Source organism: Poecile atricapillus, chromosome W, assembly GCF_030490865.1.
Source record: "Poecile atricapillus isolate bPoeAtr1 chromosome W, bPoeAtr1.hap1, whole genome shotgun sequence".
Lineage (NCBI taxonomy): Eukaryota > Metazoa > Chordata > Aves > Passeriformes > Paridae > Poecile > Poecile atricapillus.
This window is the reverse complement of record NC_081288.1, coordinates 81853868-81873595: the sequence shown is the minus strand read 5'-3', so window position 1 is coordinate 81873595 and position 19728 is coordinate 81853868. Positions and strand designations below refer to the sequence as shown.

At 40.3% G+C, this 19728-nt stretch overlaps 1 protein-coding gene across 11 annotated transcripts in view; it reads left to right on the top strand.

Annotated features, from left to right (window-relative positions):
* Positions 1-19728, top strand: part of LOC131592130 (ubiquitin-associated protein 2-like) — a 216174-nt gene that overhangs the window by 23804 nt on the left and 172642 nt on the right. For all 11 annotated transcript variants that reach the window (XM_058863421.1, XM_058863417.1, XM_058863420.1 and 8 more), the window contains 4 exons: positions 1256-1333; positions 2195-2305; positions 5976-6129; positions 7859-7936. In XM_058863421.1, coding sequence (XP_058719404.1) covers positions 1256-1333; positions 2195-2305; positions 5976-6129; positions 7859-7936 — 421 coding nt within the window. The remainder of the gene's footprint in view (positions 1-1255; positions 1334-2194; positions 2306-5975; positions 6130-7858; positions 7937-19728) is intronic.

Below are 19728 nucleotides of genomic sequence, written 5' to 3'. Positions count from 1 at the left end.
CCTGGACACAGTTGTAAAAAATTTGATGATGTGTTGTGTGAGAGATTTTAGATCAATGGCTGGAAAGGTTAGGCTTGTCAAGTCGGGTAAAGAGTCTCATTTGAACTGGGCTCATCACCTTTGTGTTATCATAATTGTTTCAGTCATTGTGCCGTGTTTGTCATCCTGTCTGTGAAGGGCTCCGAAGAGGATGACAAAAACTGCATTTGTAGTTGAATAACAAAAAGAGGGAACTGTGATGGCTAACAGCTGGCCTGAAAGCCTCACAGGCACAAGTAACCGTGACCTTAACTCAATCAGCCTATACCTGTGAAAGAAAGGAAACATCTTTGGGAGAGAGGGCACTGAGAGGCGAAGGGACTTGGCTACAGAGAACGGATGCCAGCCAGTCCCTGATGAGCATGTACGCAGGCAGCTATTGGTCAGTGAACTGGGTGACACCAAGTTTCTAGCCAATTGGGGTCAACCATATAAAAGCAAGTGGTGAAAATAAAGTTTTGGTATTGCTGCATGAACCTCGGAGTGTCGTGTTGTGTCTGTCTCAACTGCGACAAGGTGGTTATTGGGAGAGGTGTGGAGAGTGATGTGAACAAGCATCATCAGAGATGCGGTTAATTTAGAAATACCAGTTTGTTATGATAAAACTATCTCTGGAGTTGTAGATACTAAATAAAAGTAATATCAAAGTGTAAGCTTCTGTGATAAATTTTATTATATGGTTGCCTTGTCTGTGTGGTGAGCTTTAACTGTGGTTCAAACACATTATAATATGTTGAAATTGCTTCTGTTCTAGCTAACTATTTAGCTATAAAATGGGCATAGAGATGTTAATCCCTTCCCTGTAGCACCACTGTGCTTGTATATATTCTTTTTGAGAATCTTGAGATTAAAAAAAAATAAAGTGACGCTTTAGTGACCAGTGACAGGACCTGAAGGAATGGCCTGATGTTGTGTCAGGGGAGGGCTAGGCTGGATATCAGGAAAAGGTTCTTCCCCCAGAGGGTGGTTGGGCACTGAACTGATTTCCCAAGGGAATGGTTATGGCCCAAGGCTGCCAGAGCTCCAGGAGGGTTTGGACAATGCTCTCAGGCACACGGTGGGATTGTTGGGGTGTCCTGTGCAGGGCCAGGAGTTGGAATTTGATGATCTTTGTGGATCCCTTCCAAATCTGTGTATTCTGTGATTTTGATAACTAGGAGAAACTTTAAAAAATATAGTTAAATTTTGTGTACTTTATTGGATGTTTGTTTTTCAGGCAACAGCAGAACAGATTCGCCTTGCTCAGATGATCTATGATAAGAATGACACAGATTTTGAAGATAAAGTGAAACAAGTATGTTTCTTATGATTCAGAGTTTTTATGCACTGCAACAGTGCTGACTTGTGTTTTGGAGCTAGAGCATGTTTCTGATTTAGAGTAAACCTTTTTCAGAAGAAGTTTCACTAGAAAAAGGTACTCTTATTGCCCTGTAAAGTCCGTTTTCAAGAAATTGTGTGCTAATATAGCTATAACTGTATGGTTACACTGGTGTATTTTCCTTTGGCCTTTAAGCAAAAGTTCATCTGTGCTGATCTCTTACAGACTATATCTCTTTAGTATGGTCCCAATTGAATAATTGTCAGAATAAAGATTGCATTCAAGTTGTTCACGTGTGCACACACTTGGGGAAAAATGTCACCTGTGTAAACTGAGTTTGCCAATATATTGGTTGTTTTTCAAGAAAAGTAAAAATCATAGAATCATAGTTTAAAGGTAAATTGTGGTATTATTTTAAAAAATAATTTGCCCTTCCAGAGCTGTGTATGCAACTTTATTGACTTTTTCTTTGTAAAACCTCCTCTGAAGCAGTAAGTGCTTTTTGTTGTTATGAACTTGTTTTGGTGATGTGCCAGAAGTGAAGTTTTGTGCTTCCTGAAGCCAAAGTATCCTCACCAATAATGCCTGTAGCTGTGCTAGTGGGAAGTATAAGAACCAAGTTCTGCATAGGAAATCTCCAAGCATAAAGTTAAAGGGAAAAAAAAAAGTGAGAGAGTGCTTTCTTGATTATTATTTAATTTGTGTTTACCTTTATTTAGGATTTTAGTTTGCTCTGACACAGTAGCTATGTGTGTTTTTGAATCTGTGCTGATACTAACTCTTATTTTCTTACAAAGATAATTTGAATATTTTAACATGTCTGACTCTTACTGCCAGCTTATGGAAGTGACGGGGAAAAACCAGGATGAGTGCATAGTGGCACTACATGATTGTAACGGGGACGTGAACAGAGCAATTAACATATTGCTGGAAGGAAGTTCAGACACGGTAAGGTTTTACTTTCCTATTAAGCTGTTTTTTTTTGTTTCCACTTCTTAGAAGTGATTGTGAAAGTCACATTTTGGAAGCTTTCAATTTCCATGCCTCCAAATTATTTTGAAGGAAATGGAGACCAGGACAGCTTTTCTGCTGCATACATGCCTTAGACTAGGCTGAACCTTGAAAATGTTGTGGGTGTTTAGCTGGTTTCTTGCAGAATATTTTGGTTTTCATTTACATACAATAATTTTAACTCTGCAGCAGAAATCATTGCTCTGTCAGACACAGGCCTGTTTTTTGCTCCAATGTTTGTAGCACCTCCCAACCATGAGACCTGAGTCTAAGTGTTTGCCTCAAAGGATAATCTTTATAAACCTAAAGCACAGGTAGATGTTTGAAGTTGTGCAGCTTTTGTAGGTTTGCATTGCAAGTATTGAATTTGGAGGTTTCCACATCTGAAAGTTGCATTGACAGCATTACTAATGGCAAAAGAGGATACAAGTATCCTTTCACTGTTGTTCATTTGCATAACTTCATTGAAAACCAGAAAGAGGAGACTAAACAATGTGTGTATAACAACAAATAATGTTGCTTAGAATGTTTCACAGAGCAATTTTCTATCCCAAGAGATACCAGGAAAATGTCTTACTGTATCTCAAGCTTTTGCTGGAGGGTCTTCTTACAGTTTGTCCAAGACAGTAAGCTAGATTCCATCTCATCTAAATTGGGAAAGAAACCTGGACTTCCTTTCTTAATGCTGAACATTCAGTATTTCTTGTGATTTGTCAGGATATGTGGTCTGTCTTATTGTTAATGAGGAAACCCACCCCCACTCACCCTAAATCTAGAACACATACTGTTCTGACTGAGAGGACTTTCTTTCCTATCCCCTTTTCATTTATCAGAGTTGAGGTCATCTGAAACACAGAAATATATAATACTGAACAAACTGTCAAGTTGGGAATAGAAGAGAGCATATCATGATTAAATTGTGTTGGTAATGTGCTGGTTTTGTGTTCTTTTGTACTCCTCATATTTGCCATTTTCGAGTTGAAAATCGTTTTCTGGCTGATAGAGAATTTTAAATGCTTCCTTTAGCGAATTTTTTTATAAGTGATCATGGCATGGAAGAAACTTTCTGAACTCATTTATCAATTAGAAGTAGCATATCCATATATTGCTCTTTTGACAACTCCCTCTGAACCAACTGCACTTTGTAGACAAAATGCAACTCAAACAAATGCAGACAACTTGAAGGACTCAAGAAGGAAGGAGTATTAATTAGAAGGGGTTCTCATCAGAGTGTGAATAAACTTATTCTTTATGCAAATTTGTGGGCCTCCAACTTGAAGGCTGTTATACTCCAGAACACTTTAACTGTGGATTTGATGTAAGGTTGGAAAAGAGGTGGTACTAGTTCTGAATGCAGATTCCCAAATCTCTTTTTTTTTAAAATTTCGCTCTGCTTTGATGCACTGGAAGGTTTTTTTACCACATTTGGAAGAAGATGTGTCTCTCCAAATTGAGGAATTAAAAGAAGGAGTGATAGCTAGAATGTCCATTTATAATTTTTTTGATACTCTGACAGTTTTGTCTTCTTTTTAAATGCTGTAATATTTAAGGCTTTATGCTCCGTGACTGTTAGTCTTTATGAAGGCTTCACATGCAACAGTTGTGTCAGTCTGTCTTTGGATAGACAGAGGCTTGTGGATGAGAGTTGAGAAGGGCATGTTTCTTTGTCCAAGACTTCTATTAATTTAACTTCCTACAGTCATAAGATCCATTTTATGTCTGACCATATGTTACTTCCTAAACCTTTTAAGATAGAACAAAGGGGACCTTTCAGATTATTCTTCATTCCATCTAAGACCAGGCCAGCAAGGCAGCTTCTGTTACCTATTTTTGAAGGTCAGGCCCACAGCTGTCATTTGGGTTGTCTCAGGCATCCTCAGCTGAAATTGTAAGGGAGCTAATTGATTGCAAAAAGAGACAGCTTCAATAGTCTGTGATGGATTCCCATGCCCAGAGGTAGCATCATACTGTATCTCAAAGGACATGCCCAACTTTTTGAGGCTTTCCTCAAGATTATACTCTGGGAAAGCATGGATCCAATGCTTTCATAGTCATCCTTTTACTGATCCTTCCTAAGTCATGTAAAACCTTACTAAAGAGAGGCTGCTTCCTCTTTAGCTTTGCAGACTCATCCAGTTTTGGGTATTTCTTGCAATTGTTCACGATTTTTGGCACCATGGCCATTAGTAAAATAGTAGTACATTTTGAAATTTATAGATTTGGTTCTTCAGTTGTCAGTGGAGGTTGGGTTTTTTTTCTCCTGTGAAATAACTAAAGTTTTAGGAGTATTTTAGTACATAATACAGTTACACAGGCTATGGCAGATGAAGCCATGTGATAATTACTGGGTGAAACAGTTTTCTGCCTCACAAATTATGTGGTGTTGCTCAAACACATCGTTTTGTACTTCTAATCTGTGCTGTCTGTGCTTCACCTAAGCTGGTTTATGGCGATATAGTCTTCTATACTGGGGGTGAAATTGAAAAGTGATTTCAGCCTTCTTTCCATATCATGTAAAAAAAAAAAGAGAATAACTATTCTTTTAGTACTTATTGTGTCCAAAGGAGATACTGAAACATTGAGTTTATACTTGTAAACTGCTTTGTTACCTACTTTCTCAATAGAATTAGTTTCCTCAAGTCTAGTCATTTTGGACTCTGATAATTTCCTACTGTGTGAGGGCTGCTGAGTTGCTGTTGTCTGAATTGAGAAGAGATAGGATAGGACCTGAAACTATTGATAGCCAACCTTTTTTGTTGAATGCAGATGCTTGTCAGAGGTCATGGCTTTTTGTGGTGCTTCACAGTTGATGCCATCTCATTTGCATGTGCAATTTTATCTCTCAAATACCTTACCTAGACTAAAATCTCCTAGAGATTGGGACATATACATAAACCTATCTGCCATCTTAATGGTTTGCACGTAATACCTTTTTTCTTTCTTTTGCAGCTAACAGCTCAATAGACTAACTGTACAATTGCATAATATGAGTTGCTGTGCTATTCTTGACGAGTGTTTTAGTTGTTTTATTTTCAATTTCTATGGTGCTGATATGATCCCTGAATTTATTTTAAAGATGGAATTTAATATTAAAGCTAAAGCTCCAGTTTTCCCAAGTTATTATTTTGCCATTTTGTCTCTTGGTGCTTGAATTCTAGTACATCTGGATAGTGGTTTCCCCCGGCCATGTGCTTACTGTCTATTGTTCAATGATACTTATAAGCATTTTATCATTTCCTTTGGAGAAAAGGATAGCTCTGTACATGCTCCCTTGCTAGATTTATGGAGGTAGTTGAGAGGGAAACTGTTGCTTGCTTTGCAGAATTTCTGTGTTGTGGTCATATCTAGGCTTCCTTGAACTAGTAAAAATCCATTATAGCCAGAAGTATTTGGGAGTCTCACTTGCCATAAAAAATCCAACTTTTAAAACTTGTTTTTTGTTTCATTTCTTTCAAAAAATGCAACTTATGTTTCCATTTGTATCAGTGTAATATGTATGTATGGCTGATTTTTTCCCATGAACTGGAGGGATGTGAGGTAGAAGCATACATTGAGAGCTGTCTCTTCCTTTTTGACTTTTGTATCTAATTTTATTCTATCCAAATAGACTTCTTGGGAGACTGTAGGGGGAAAGAAGAAAAGCCTTGGAAAAGAAGGTTTGGAAAACAAAGAGAACAGAGAGAAACGAGGAGACAGAGAAATGATCCGTGGATGGGGAAGTTCCAACAGATGGGGAAGAGGAGGCAGCCGTGGCCGAGAGTGTATGTATAGGGGTTCATTTTTAAAGATTCAGACACTTTTTTTGCAGCTGAAACTGGTTAAGAGCAAATGCTTAATGGAGTAAAGTCTGTCCGAGCTATAGCTCAGCACTGAAGGGATCATAACCTGTTTATGCAACAGATATGCTCAGTCTGTCTGTGACTTGGTTTTGGGATGGTCTGTGTTTATTCAAAGACACTAAATATAAATTTCTGTCCTTTTTTGGTTAATTGATCTTGTACAAATTGCTATTATTTTTTAAGTTTTAGAATTGACTCTGTAAAACTGCTTGAGAAGCAAGTATGTTGCTGCACAGCTGATGCACTTATTTTCTTTTAATGAAAAAATTATCCAGCTTTGATTACATCTCTTTTTATGAATGGGAGAACTTGAAGATGTCCTCATCTTTTTATTAAGGGGAATGAAAAGACTGGGATCATTATGGGGGGATCATATGAGCATATGTTACTCATAAGCTAACCAAAGGTGAGTTTCTACAACACAGAAAATTCTTTGTGGGTTGAAATATTTAAAATTTTTCTACAGCTTATACAGGTGCAAAAATACATTCTACAAAAGCAAACTGATGTTTCCAAGTTAGGTAGCATCACATTAGATTGCCATTGGATGCACATTGCTTTTTTCTCTTTAAGTTTTATCAGCAGTATCAAAACTATATAAATTGCCTGTAAGTGCCATATGCACTGATAGATGAGCAGAGAAACACCAATGAAAAAATATGTTTAACTTTCAACTTAAAAGCATGAAAAAAATGTACAATATTAGCCCATTCTTTTAATTATTGTAACATCTTCAAATATTGTGCCAGTGAAGACATTGTGAGTCTTTGTAAAATAATGTCCAAGTTAGAAAAAAATAGTGATAAAATTTGCAGCAATGCTTAGAAAAATTGAAATCAGATCCATCAAAATGAAAGTGAAGGGCAAACTTTTTGACAGAGCCAGATGCTGCTTGCCTCTTTTTGTAAACTGGAATTAAAGATTTTTTTCAAGTTGTTACCAAATCTTGATATCTCCTCCCAATGCAAGCATTATTGGCTTTGTTGCCGCCATTAGGAAAAGTTGTGCAGTCCAAAATCTCAACAGTTTTTAAGTGGTCAGTCTTTTTTTTTTTTTTTTTTCCTTCCTTCAAAGAGACAGCCATCTTTTGGAGTACTTCCTCGGGAGTTTTCTGTGAATTAATTAAGGTGCAGTGCTTAGTGCTTTTCTAATGCCTCACCTTCACCCGGTTGTTCTTTCTGATTTAAATACAGAGGACAGTTGTCTTAAGTTCCCCTTGTTGTACAGGTATATGATATGGGCAGACAAAAGAGTTGGTGTTCTTGGTTGTCCCTTATTCTTTCATTGTTGCCATGTAGCCTGTTATTGAGGAAGCATAGTATGAGGCAGCTTTATTTCCTACCTCGTTAAAGAGGTAAGGCCATAATTAATAGTGTAGGCTGCAAAACACTGCTTTTCTCCCCTCCCCCAAAACCCCAACCCAACAGAAGTGTGTCTGCTGAAGGGCATTTTCCTCTTAGATATTTTGCTTCCTAATGGTCTATTACAAAGTAAAAATAACTTGCTTGTAGCTAAGGCTGCCAAAGAAGAGGGGTGACTGGCATCTGTTAACCAGCCCACTTTAAAATCTTGCCTTTTTTTAGAGGTTTAGGTTAAGCAGATGGCTATACTGTCTCATGCATGAATCTCTTAAGCTGTCCTCTCTCCACAGTCAGAGCTGAAGAGAATGGAGTGGACAGCAATCAAGGAGACAGGCCTTCAGACCGTGGGAAACGTGGCTGTGGGAGAGGTGAGGTTGTAGTATTGGTGTAGGACTGGCACCAATGATTTCATATCCAGAAACTATCCTGAACTCTCCCATTTATTTCTCTAAACACTTCTTTTTAAGCATTTGTTGGTTATCCTTTGATTCCATAAGCATTTCATCCACCTTTAATTTAGGTACATTCCTCTCCCTTGCCCCTTGTTATGTCTTGGTCTCAGAATAACTTAAAAGAATTGACACAGATGTCTTCTGTGGTAATTTCCTGTGTAGCAGGCTTGTGTGCTCTGGCTATGGAGAGCTGTTTTCCCAGATTGACTCATGTCAGCCTTTTGGGAGTGGTAGTATGCTGAGCTCTGCAGCATGTACCTTGGCAGCAGGAGAGCACAAGATTCCATCTGTATGGCTCTCAGGGAAGGATTTGATGTGTACTTGTGTTGTTTCTTTGGGGTAGATCTGTTTTTCAGGCTTGCCTACTGTTTTATATAGCCAATCAGAGAAAGTACAAGCCACCTTAGAGGCTTTTTGGTAAGAGAAGGAATTCAGCATAGAGGACTTGATTAGAAGAACTGTGCAAAAAGAATACTGCAGAGTCTTAGGTACAACAACCTTATCCTGTAGAAGAGATAGGAAAAGTGTTGATAATGGATTTGATGTGGAATCAAAGGATGTGTAGTTGGTTTGATTTTCATGGGTTGAAGTGGAAAGAGGCTTGTTTCTTCTAAGAGCAGGAGGAATGAAAATGAGTAACTTGGGTACAGTGCAGATTGTGTGAGGAAGTGGGTATTAAATGAGTTAAATTGAGAAAGTGCATAGCAGAGCTAATGTACTTAAGTAATGTCTGATTGACAAAAAAAATCTGCCTTCAAAAGGCTCTCTTCTTTGGAATATTCAGTAATGAGGCATTCAAAGACAGGCACATCCAACTTCATTGTCTCCAGATCTGCATCTTGAAGGAATGGAAACATGCAAAGACATGTAATTTCCAAAGGATTGCAAAAATGACTCAGTTGTACCTGTGAATCAGCAAATACCTAATGGTGTGTGTAGAGAGGTGTCGAGATAAAAAACGAGGAATAGGACCACCATGCTTTGAGATGATTTATTGCTCAAGTAAGCCAGATAAGATATCAGTCTGAAGGCGTGAGATTTAAAGAGGAGCAACAAGTCAGCCATAGCTCAAGGTAGTCATGGGTTTCTTCTTCACACAGCAATATATAACATTTTGGTCCAATAGACAGTTAACACAAAATTTATTTCTACTTATTAACCTATCACCTTTGCTTAATTTTGCTACACTGTGTCTGTTTCTTAGCCAATAAGCTGACAGGTCATGTACTCATACACACACTTCTATTATAGTTTCTAGATCCTTAGCTTACTCTATAAATCACATTATTACAGCTCAAACCTCAAACTATTTTTTTAGTTTGAGTTTTTTAGTTTTAGTTTTAGTTTTTTAGTTTTACAGCTCAAAACTCAAACTATATTATGTTGTGGTTTTAAACTAGTAACAAAAATTACTTATTTTCTGTTGTGAGATATGGATTAAAATAAGAGCAAATCAGGCTTAAAACTTAAAAGGAATAAAGACAGTTTATTAACAAACTATTAGAATAAGAATACCAAAATAAACTTTCAGAAAACTCTTTTTCTTTTCACTAATTGACTATTTCTTTGTACACATAACAACATGGAGACAAAAAAATAGTTTTACAATCTTGGTGGTCAAAAACAGTCTCAATTTCTAGAGTCTTCTCATCAGTCCCCGTAGAGAAACAGAAGTCTCTTCCTGCTAATCCATGGAGTTTCTAGAGTCCACTCCTCCCATCTCACACTATTCTGAGGTGTGCAATGGGTCAAATTGAATCTAGGGATGTTATTTTTAAGGATAAGTGATTCAAAGGTAGAAATCTTCTTCAGTTGTTTTTGTGAGCCCTCCTGGAAAACAGCCATCTCTTTGGCTCCTTTAAGGCTTTAAAATCTTCACTCGCAAGTTCCAGCAACTCACAGTGTTACAACTATCCTCTTCTTTTCTTTAAAGTCCACACTTTGAATACTCTATTCCTCCCATACTCTAGTCATGAATTAAAGGAGTCTTTAAACTACTGTCCATCTCCATAGCTGTAACAGAAAGACTTTTCAGCAACAAGCATCTTCTTTTTTCTCTCTTTCTTATTTAAACTTAACTCTTTTCTTCACTGTTTTTGGTAGTTTTATGATGTCTTACATGTTAATTGTCTCTTTTTCTCTGTCTGTTTTAAGAAAAAGGAGTAATCTGTTGTTTATTTAAGTAGTAAAGGAATTAAAAGAAGAAAGCTACAAAAGTTCATAGTGTCCGGTTTCAGTCTAGCAGCAGACCTTGAAAACTAAACTAAACTGCTAAACTGCTTTTCTCTCCTCCCCCCCTCCCTGCGGCCTTGTCCCGAGCCTGGGAGGGGGGGAAAGCCAAGACGGAGCTTGTTACCTCTCCAAAGCCGGAAACAAAAAGAGAACGAGACAGCTCTGAGTGTACTTCTTAAGGGGGTGTTTACAAGTTGAATTCACTTTTTAATGGTCAGATCTGCTGTCAATTCTTGAAAATGACTGATAATTGGTCAGGAAGAAAAACTCCCATCAGTCACCAGTAGCTTCAACTTCCCCTTTTTTTACTCGGTCTTAAAGGTGAAGCTAACCCATGACAACTTAATATAATTTCTTACTTACTTAAAACATATTCTTACTTATAACTATAGAGACATAAGTTTATAATTTCTCCACCCAATGTCTGTGTACCTTCATCATTACATTAACCCAAGCTCTTTCCAAGGCTGCAGATTGAACCCTTCAGCATCTGTAGAATTTTCCATTTTTCCATTTCCCACGGAGAGGTAGTCTTGCAGGGGAGGATGTTAGCCACACAGGTGCAGGGCGGGGCTTTCCTCCAGCAAGCAGTGGGGTGATTAAAAGAGGGCTCTAGGGAGTGCTGCGAACTGGAGCAGGCAAAAAGGAACGTGGCACGTCTCTGAGGGTGTAGCACAGCAGTTTGCAAAGCAGTTTGCGCAGGCGGGGCAAGCAGGCAGGGTTGCAGGTTTCCTCCTGCTAGTGGGGTTTTTAGTTTGTTGTTTCTGTTGGTTAGTTGGTTTTGGGGTTTTTTTTGTAAGTAATGGTTTTTACATGATAAAAAACTGCAGTTAGTAAAAGTGTATGTAACCAAGTAGAACCCTCCAAAAAGGATGCGTCTGTCCAGTCCCATTCCTGTGTGGAGTGTTTGAGCTTATCAGTGGTACCAGGGGGCATTGCAGAAGAAGCTGCCTGCAGTGTGAACAGCTGAATGATCTTTCGCTGATGGCCGAGCTTAGGGAGGAAGTTGAAAGACTAAGGAGTGTTAGAGAAAGTGAAAGGGAAATAGATTAGAGTTCCACCCTTCCATCCTTGAGGGAGGCCCACCAGTAGTCAGAGGAGTCCCATGCCTCCCACTGTCAGGCAATAGGAGGACACCTGGTTATGGATGCTAAATCTGAATCAGAGTGCCTGTACAAATTACAGGCCGCATAGCTCCTCAGGCTTGCCTGAGAAAGTAGCCTGGGAAAAACATGAGAAAGAATTAAAACAATCCTCAGGGAAACAAAACAGTCTTGCAGGTGTTGTTTTGCTCTCCTTGTTTTCCTTGCAGGAGGAGGTCAGGGGGATGGTGAGCCCCACTGACCAATGATGGTGATGTAGTAGTTTACTAACCAATAAGAGTTTCTTTTCTGTACTTTCCACGTATCTGTCTATAAAACAGGCCTGGAGCAATAAACTGAGAGATTCTCTCCTGTTCTGACTCCTTTGAGAGTTCGTGTCGTTCTTTCCGCCGTTCCTAATTAGAACGACATCTGGTGGATGAAGAGGAGTGGAAATGGGTCCCTATTCAGGGAGGTAATAAAAGATCCTCCTGACCCCCATCACCTAGCCAGGTGCCACCTCAGAATAGGTATGAGGCCCTGGATCTAGAGGGTCAGCCAGATGATGTAGAAGAAAATTATCTGCCCAGTGAGTTTCTCAATTACACTTCATCTGTCAGACAAATCACCAACTCTGACATCAAAAAGAAAAGAAGGGTAGTCATAGTGGGTGACTCCTGAGGGGAACAGAGGGCCCCATATGTCGACTGGACCCACAGGGAGGTCTGCTGCCTCCCTGGGGCCTGGATATGGGATATTACCGTGAGACTCCCTGGGCTGATTCAGCCCTCTGATTATTACCCACTGCTGATACTCCAGGTTGGCGGTGATGAGATTAAAAATAGGAGTGTCAGGGCAATAAAAAGGGACTTTAGGGCACTGGGTCATGTGGTTGATAGGGCTGGAGCACAGGTAGTGTTCTGCTCAGTCCCTTTGATGACAGAGAAAAACGATGAAAGGAATAGGAGAGCCCACATTATTAACAAGCGGTTCAAGGGTTGGTGTCATTGGCAGAATTTCAGGTTCTTTGACCATGGGACAACTTTTACAGCACCTCACCTACTGGAACTGGATGGGCTGCATCTCTTTGTTAAGGGCAGAAGGATTTTAGCTCATGAATTGGCAGAACTCATTGAGAGGGCTTTAAACTAAGTTTGAAGGGGGAAGGGGATACAGCTGGGCTGTCTGGAAGCAGGCCCGAGGGGGGTAAACCTGAGTTAGGGATGAAATCAGTAGCCCAGATGAGGCGCATGTATAATAATGCACACAGCATGGGTAGCAAACAAGAAGAGCTGGAAGCCATGGTGCAACAGCAAAGCTATGATGTAGTCGCCATCATGGAAACATGGGATGACTCACATAGCTAGAGTGCTGCACTGGATGGCTACAAGCTCTTCAGAAGAGACAGGAAAGGGAGATGAGGTGGTGTGGTGGCCCTTTATATTAAGGAGGCTTTTGATGCCATAGGTGTTGAAACTAAGGACAGTGAAGTTGAATGTCTATGGGTAAGAATTAAAGGGAAGACCAGCAAGGCTGACATCCTACTGGGAGTCTGTTATCATCCACCCAACCAGGAAGAAGAGGTAGACAACTTATTCTGTAAGCAGCTGGAGAATGTTTCAGGATCACCAGCCCTTGTTCTTGTAGGTGACTTTAACCTACCAGACATCTGCTGGGAACTTAATACAGCAGAAAAGAGGCAGTCCAGGAGGTTCTTAGAGTGTGTGGAGGACAACTTTTTGTCACAGCTGATGAGTGAGCCCACCAGGGGAGGGACTATGCTAAACCTGTTGTTTACAAATAGAGATGGGCTGGTGGGAAATGTGGTGGTTGGAGGCCATTTGAGGCATAGTGATCATGAAATACAGTTTTTGATATTTGGTGAAATGAGGAGGAACATCATTATGACTTTTACATTAGACTTCTGGAAGCCAGACTTTGGCCTATTTAGGAGACTTATTTATAGAGTTCCTTGGGAAGCAGCCCTTAAAAACAAAGGAGTTCAGGAAAGGTGGGTGTGCTTCAAAACAGAGATCTTGAGGGCAAAGGAACAGACTGTCTTTGTGTGCCGAAAGATGAATTGACGAGGCAAATGTACAGCCTGGATGGGCAACGAGGTTTCGAAGGAACTTGGGAATAAAAAGAGGATGTATCATCTCTGGAATGAGGGTCAGATTTCTCAGGAAGTATTTAAGGGGGTTGCTATGGCATGTAGAAAAAAAAATTAGGGAGGCCAAAGCTCAGTTCAAACTTAATTTGACAACTTTTGTAAAGGATAATAAAAAATGTTTTTACAAATATATTAATGGTAAAAGGAAGGGTAAGACCAACCTTTGTTCTCTGTTGGATATGGGAGGGAACTTAGTAACTGCAGATGAGGAGAAGGCGGAGGTGTTTAATGCCTTCTTTGCCTCAGTCTTTAGTGGGAAGACGGCTTGTCCTCAAGACAGCTTGTCCTCAAGATGGTGTCAGGGAGCAGAATGGTCCCCCTGTTATCCAGGAGGAGGCAGTCAGAGAACTGCTGAGATGCTTGGATATTCATAAATCTATGGGACCAGATGGGATCCATCCCAGGGTGATGAGGGAGCTGGCAGATGAGCTTGCGAAGCCACTCTCCATCATTTACCAACAGTCCTCACTCACTGTGAGGTTCCAGATGACTGGAAGCTGGCCAATGTGACACCCTTTCACAAAAAGGGTGGGAAGGAGGATCCTGGTAATTATAGGCCAGTTAGCCTGGCCTCAGTACCCAGTAAGGTAATGGAGCAGTTTATACTGAGTGTCATCACACAGCACTTAGAGGATGTCCAGGGTATCAGACCCAGCCAGCATGGGTTTAGGAGGGGTAGGTCGTGTTTGAGCAACCTGGACTCCTTTTATGACCAGGTGACCCACCTGGTGGATGCGGGAAAGGCTGTGGATGTTGTCTATTTGGACTTCAGCAAGGCCTTTGACACTGTCTCCCACAGCATACTCCTGGAAAACCTGGCAGCCCACAGCTTGGACAGGAGCACTCTTCTCTGGGTGGATGCCCAGGCCCAGAATGGTGATGAATGGTGCTACATCCAGCTGGTGGCCAGTCACTAGTAGTGTCCCTCAGAGGTCTGTGCTGAGGCCAGTTCTGTTCAATATTTTTATTGATAGCATGGATGAGGATATTGAGTTTTTCATTAATAAATTTGCAAACGACACTAAGCTGGGAGCATTTGTTGGTCCGTTGGAAAGTAGGAGGGCTCTGCAGAGAGACCTGGAACAGTTGGATGGATGGGTGGAATCCAATAACATGAAGTTTAATAAGTCCAAGTGCCGAGTCCTGCATTTTGGCGACAGTAACCCCCTGCAATGTTGTAGGCTGGGGATGGTGTGGCTGGACAGTGCCCAGGTGGAAAGGGACCTGGGGGTACTGGTCGACAGCCGACTGAACATGAGCCAGCAGTGTGTCCTGGTAGCCAAGAAGGCAAACAGCATCCTGGCCTGTATCAGGAATAGTGTGGCAGCAGGACCAAAGGAGGTCATTCTTCCCCTGTACTTGGCACTGTTGAGGCCTCACCTTGAGTATTGTGTGCAGTTCTGGGTCCCTCAGTTTAGGAAGGACGTTGAGACGCTTGAGCGTGTCCAGAGGAGGGCAACAAGGCTGGTGAGGGGCTTGGAACACAAGCCCTATGAAGAAGGACTGAGGGATCTGGGGTTGTTTAGCCTGGAAAAAAGGAGATAAGGAGGTGATCTCATCACTCTACAACTTCCTGAAAGGTTGTTGTAGTCAGGTGGGGGTTGGTCTCTTTCTCCAGGCAGCAACTGACAGAATGAGAGGACACAGTCTTAAGCTGCACCAAGGGAATATAGGTTGGATATTAGGAAAAAGTTTTTTAAGGAAAGAGTGATAATGTACTGGAATTGTCTGCCTGGGGAGGTGGTGGAGTCACCACCTCTGGATGTGTTTAAAAAAAGATTGGATGTGGCACTCAGTGCCATGGTTTAGTTGAGGTGTTAGGGCTGGGTTGGACTCAATGATCTTGAAGGTCTCTTCCAACCTAGTGATTCTGTGTGATGTGGTTGTCGTGGTTTTAAAGCAGTAACTAAAAAATCACTAGAAAACTTATTTTTTTGCTGTGAGATATGGATTAGAAGAAAAGCAAAACAGGATTAAAACTTAAAAGGAACAAAGAAAGTTTATTAACAAAAACTACAAGAATAAGAAACCAGAATAAAACCTCCAGAAACCCTTTTTTTCCCCAACTACCCAACCATTCCCTTCTTCACATGACAACATAGAGACAAGAAAAACTTTGGTGGTTAAAACAGTCCTAGTTTTTGAAATAGTCCTTTCATCAGTCTTTGTAGAGAAAAAGAAGTCCTCTTCTGCTAATCTATGGAGTTTTTCCCAAGAAAACCATTTTCTTCATAGCTTTCTATTTCTCTGATGCCAGCTGCCCGGAAATTCTGCCATCAGTTCTTTCTTCCCATTTCACATCACTCTGAAGTGTGTTATGGGTCAATGAGTCTAGGAATGTAATTTTTAAGGATGAGTTATTCAAAGGCAAAAGTTCTCTTCATCTGTTTTTGTGAGCCTCTCTGGAAACAGAAGTTTTCTCTTTACCTCTTTGTCGTGGTTTTAAAGCAGTAACTAAAAAAATTACTTATTTCTTGCTGTGAGATATGGATTAGAACAAGAGCAAAACAGGCTTAAAACTTAAAAGGAATAAAGAAAGTTTATTAACAAAACTACAAGAATAAAAACACCAGAATAAACTTCCAGAATACTCTTTTATCCCCTACTACCTGACCATTCTTTTGTACACATGACAACATAGAGACAAAAAACTTTAGAACTTTGGTGGTTAAAACAGTCTCAATTTCTGCTACAGTCTTTTCATCAGTCTTTGTAGAGAAACAGAAGTCTTCTTTTGCTAATCTATGGAGTTTCTCACGAGAAAACTATTCCTGTTATAGTTTTCTATTTCCCTGATGTCAGCTGCCCGGAAATCCTGTCATCAGAGTTCACTCCTCCCATTTCACATCACTCTGAGGTGTGTATGGGCCATGAGTCTAGGGATGTCATTTTAAGGATTAGTTATTCAAAGGCAAAAGTCTTCTTCATCTGTCTCTGTGAGCTTCTCTGGAAACAGTTTTCTCATTGCCCCCAAAGCTTCAAATCTTCGCTCAACTCTGTTCCAGCAACTCACTGTATCACAATTACTCTCTCTTTTGCTTAAAATCCACACTTTGAACACTCCATTCCTCCCAATATACTCTGTCATGAATTAAAGGAGTCTTTTCAAACCACTATTGTCCATCTCCATAGCTTTAACAGAAAGATATTTTCAGCTTATAAAGCATCTCCTTATTCTCTCTTCCCTATCTAAAACTTAACTCTTTTCCCTCACTGTTTTTGGTGGTTTTATGTCTTCATGTTGATTGTCTCTCTCTCTGTCTCTCTGGGAAAAAGGAGAAATCTGTACGTTTTATCCAGGTAGTAAAAGAATTAAAGTCTTAGAAAAGCTGCAAGAGTTCATGGTGTCAGGTTTCAGTCCAGCAGCAGAAACTGAAAACTAAGCCAGGCTGGCTGGCTCCATTTCCTTTCCTCCCCCCCCCCACCCCTTTCGTCCTCTGCGGCCTTGTCCAGCCTGGAGGGGGGGGGAGAGGCGGCCAAGACAGAGCCTTGTTACCTTCTCAGAAGCCGGAAACCAAAGAGAACAAGAGAGCTTTGACTGTACATCTTAAGGGGGTGTTCACAAGTTGACTTAACTTTTTAATGGTCAAAACTGCTGTCAATTCTTAGAAATGACTGATAATTGGTCAGGAGGAAAGACTCCCATCAGCCACCAGCAGCTTCAACTTCCTTAGCTCCCAAAACCACTTTAAAGGTAAAGCCACCCCATGACACTCTTAAAGGCCACAAATCATCAACTATTACCTCTCTTTTTCTGTTCCAGCATCTCATAGGATCACAAGTACTTCACCATTTGCTTAAAATTCACACTTTGAAACACTCCATTCCTCCCAATATACTCTGTCATGAATTAAAGGTTTTTTTCAGAACACTACTGTCCATCTCTATAGCTTTAACAGAAAAATATTTCAGCTTATTAAAGCATCTCCTTATTTCTCTTCCCCCTCTGAAACTTAATTCCTTTCTTCACTGTCTTTGATAATTTATGGTTTCTCTTTACATGTTGATCACTCTCTCTCTTCCCCTCTCTCTGGGAAAAAAAGGATTAACTGCAAGTCTCATCCGGGTAGTACAAGAGTTAAAGTCTTGCTCAAGCTGCAGGTGTTCATGGTGTCAGGTTTCAGTTCAGCTGAGCCTGGCCTGCTTCCCCCCCAACCCGCGGCCTTATCTGGCCTGGTGGGGGAGGAGGAGGCTGAGCCAGAGCCCTGTTACCTCGTCAGAAGCCGGAAACCAAAGAGAGCAAGAAATTCCCGGACTTACATCTTAAGGTGATGTTCACAGGTTGATCTCACTTTTCAATGGTCAAAACCACTGTCAATTCTCAGAAATGTAATTTCTCTTTCTTTTCTTTGCCTCCTTTGGGCTTAATTCTCTGTGTCTACAACTTTTCTCTAGTCTCTCAGCCTCCTTTGGGCTGAATTCTTCTGGGATCCTCCCTCGTGGGGAGTTCCACTTATCTCAGTCTTTATGATCCGAAGAAAACTCTCGAGCTCGTTAGAATCTTGTTTCTCGTGTTTATTGAAGGATCCTTACAAAACTTAACAGGTCTCTCCAGGCTGGTTACAAGGTTAATCTTTGCAATTTGGCACATTTCTTTCTTCTGATGGTACAAACAAGGCCTTGTGGCACACTTCATGTCTGATACACAAAATGGCCCCGAACTACGCAGTTCTTTTATCTTTATACTTATTTTTATCCAATTAACAATAGACATGTATATTATTTTTCTTAATGACCCAATGACCCATCACCTCTGTGATGCACTGCGGCATTTTCTATCCAATCACTCACTATTACCCAAAAACCTCCAGGAGAAGAACATGAAGAAGAAAGAAGAAAGGACAAGGGACAACACCCTAAATCCTCCATCTTGTCTCCTGTTCTCTAAACTATTTTTTTTCACCCAGTGATTTAAGAAACTTTCTAATCTACACACCTACACTTTTAGTTTTTTTCATCTAACTTTAACATTTGTTTTCATGTATCACCATGAAAACATGCTCATGAATTTCATATTATATGAAATTCAGTGTTTCCTTGAATCTCAGAACTAAACACTAAAAACAAGGGCACACAGTCTGCACCCCAGACTCCAACAAGAAATGGTTAGTTATTGGCCAGGAGAAAAAACTCCCATCAGCCTCCAGCAGTTTCAACTTCCCTAGCTCTCAAAGCTAATCTTAAAGGTGCAGAACTTAGTATATACCATAAACCAGGCGTTTGGGGATACCAGTATCATAAAGTCACCCCAGGACAGTGGTATATTTCACAGCTGTAGTTTTTTGGTATGTTAGCACTGTTAGATGGAATGTAAGTATTTCAGTTAACTGTTTGATAAAATAATCCTTTATACTCAAATTATAAATATAAAGCTAGGAGTTTTTAAAAATTTTGGGTGAAACTTAGAGGTTAACTTCAAATGCAGTCTGGCTTTTGCTTTGTAATCTTATGAACAATACACTGCTTTTGTTGTCAACACTGTAGCTCTCTAGATGAATATCATGTCTTAAGCCAAAACACTGACCTATCTGACTGAAGAAATGGGAACAACTTCAACCAATTTTCATTCACCGGCTTAGTGTACAAAGTATTACTGTATCTCTCTACCAAGTATTTTAGACTGTGCATTCATGTGAGAAAAGTATCTTAATGAAATGTTTTCGACTGTCTGGGATAAACTGGTTGACTGCAGTATTACTGTATTACAAGCGTGAGTATTCTGTGGCAGGAAATACATAATTAAATTTTAATGCAAACCTCTTGTGGATTTTGGCCAGGACAATTGTTTTTTTTTTGCAGTAGCCATGAGGGAGAAGAGCCTGGAGCTATCTGGGCATACCTAGTTTGTTATTCTATACGACTCGCATCACTGCCAGGGGTTGGAAGTAAGGGATTCTCACTTCTGAGAAGGAGGGGGCGCATGGTTTATGGTTGGGAAGAAAAAGATGGCATATGGAGTGTCCCCCCACCATTTTGTTCATTGTCTTGGGAGTTACAGCAGTACTGGCTTGGTTGATGAATGTGGGGATTTTTTGGGTTTTTTTTGCATGCAAATCACTCTCTTTTTGTACAGTTTTGTTATTAGTATTGTTGCTGTTACTGTTCATTTTCTTACCTCATTGCTTTTTCCAGTAAACAGTTTTATCTCAACCTGTAATCTCTGCCATTCTTATCTCCCACTGAAGGGGAGGAGTGAGTGGGGGCAAGAATTGGACACGCTCTAA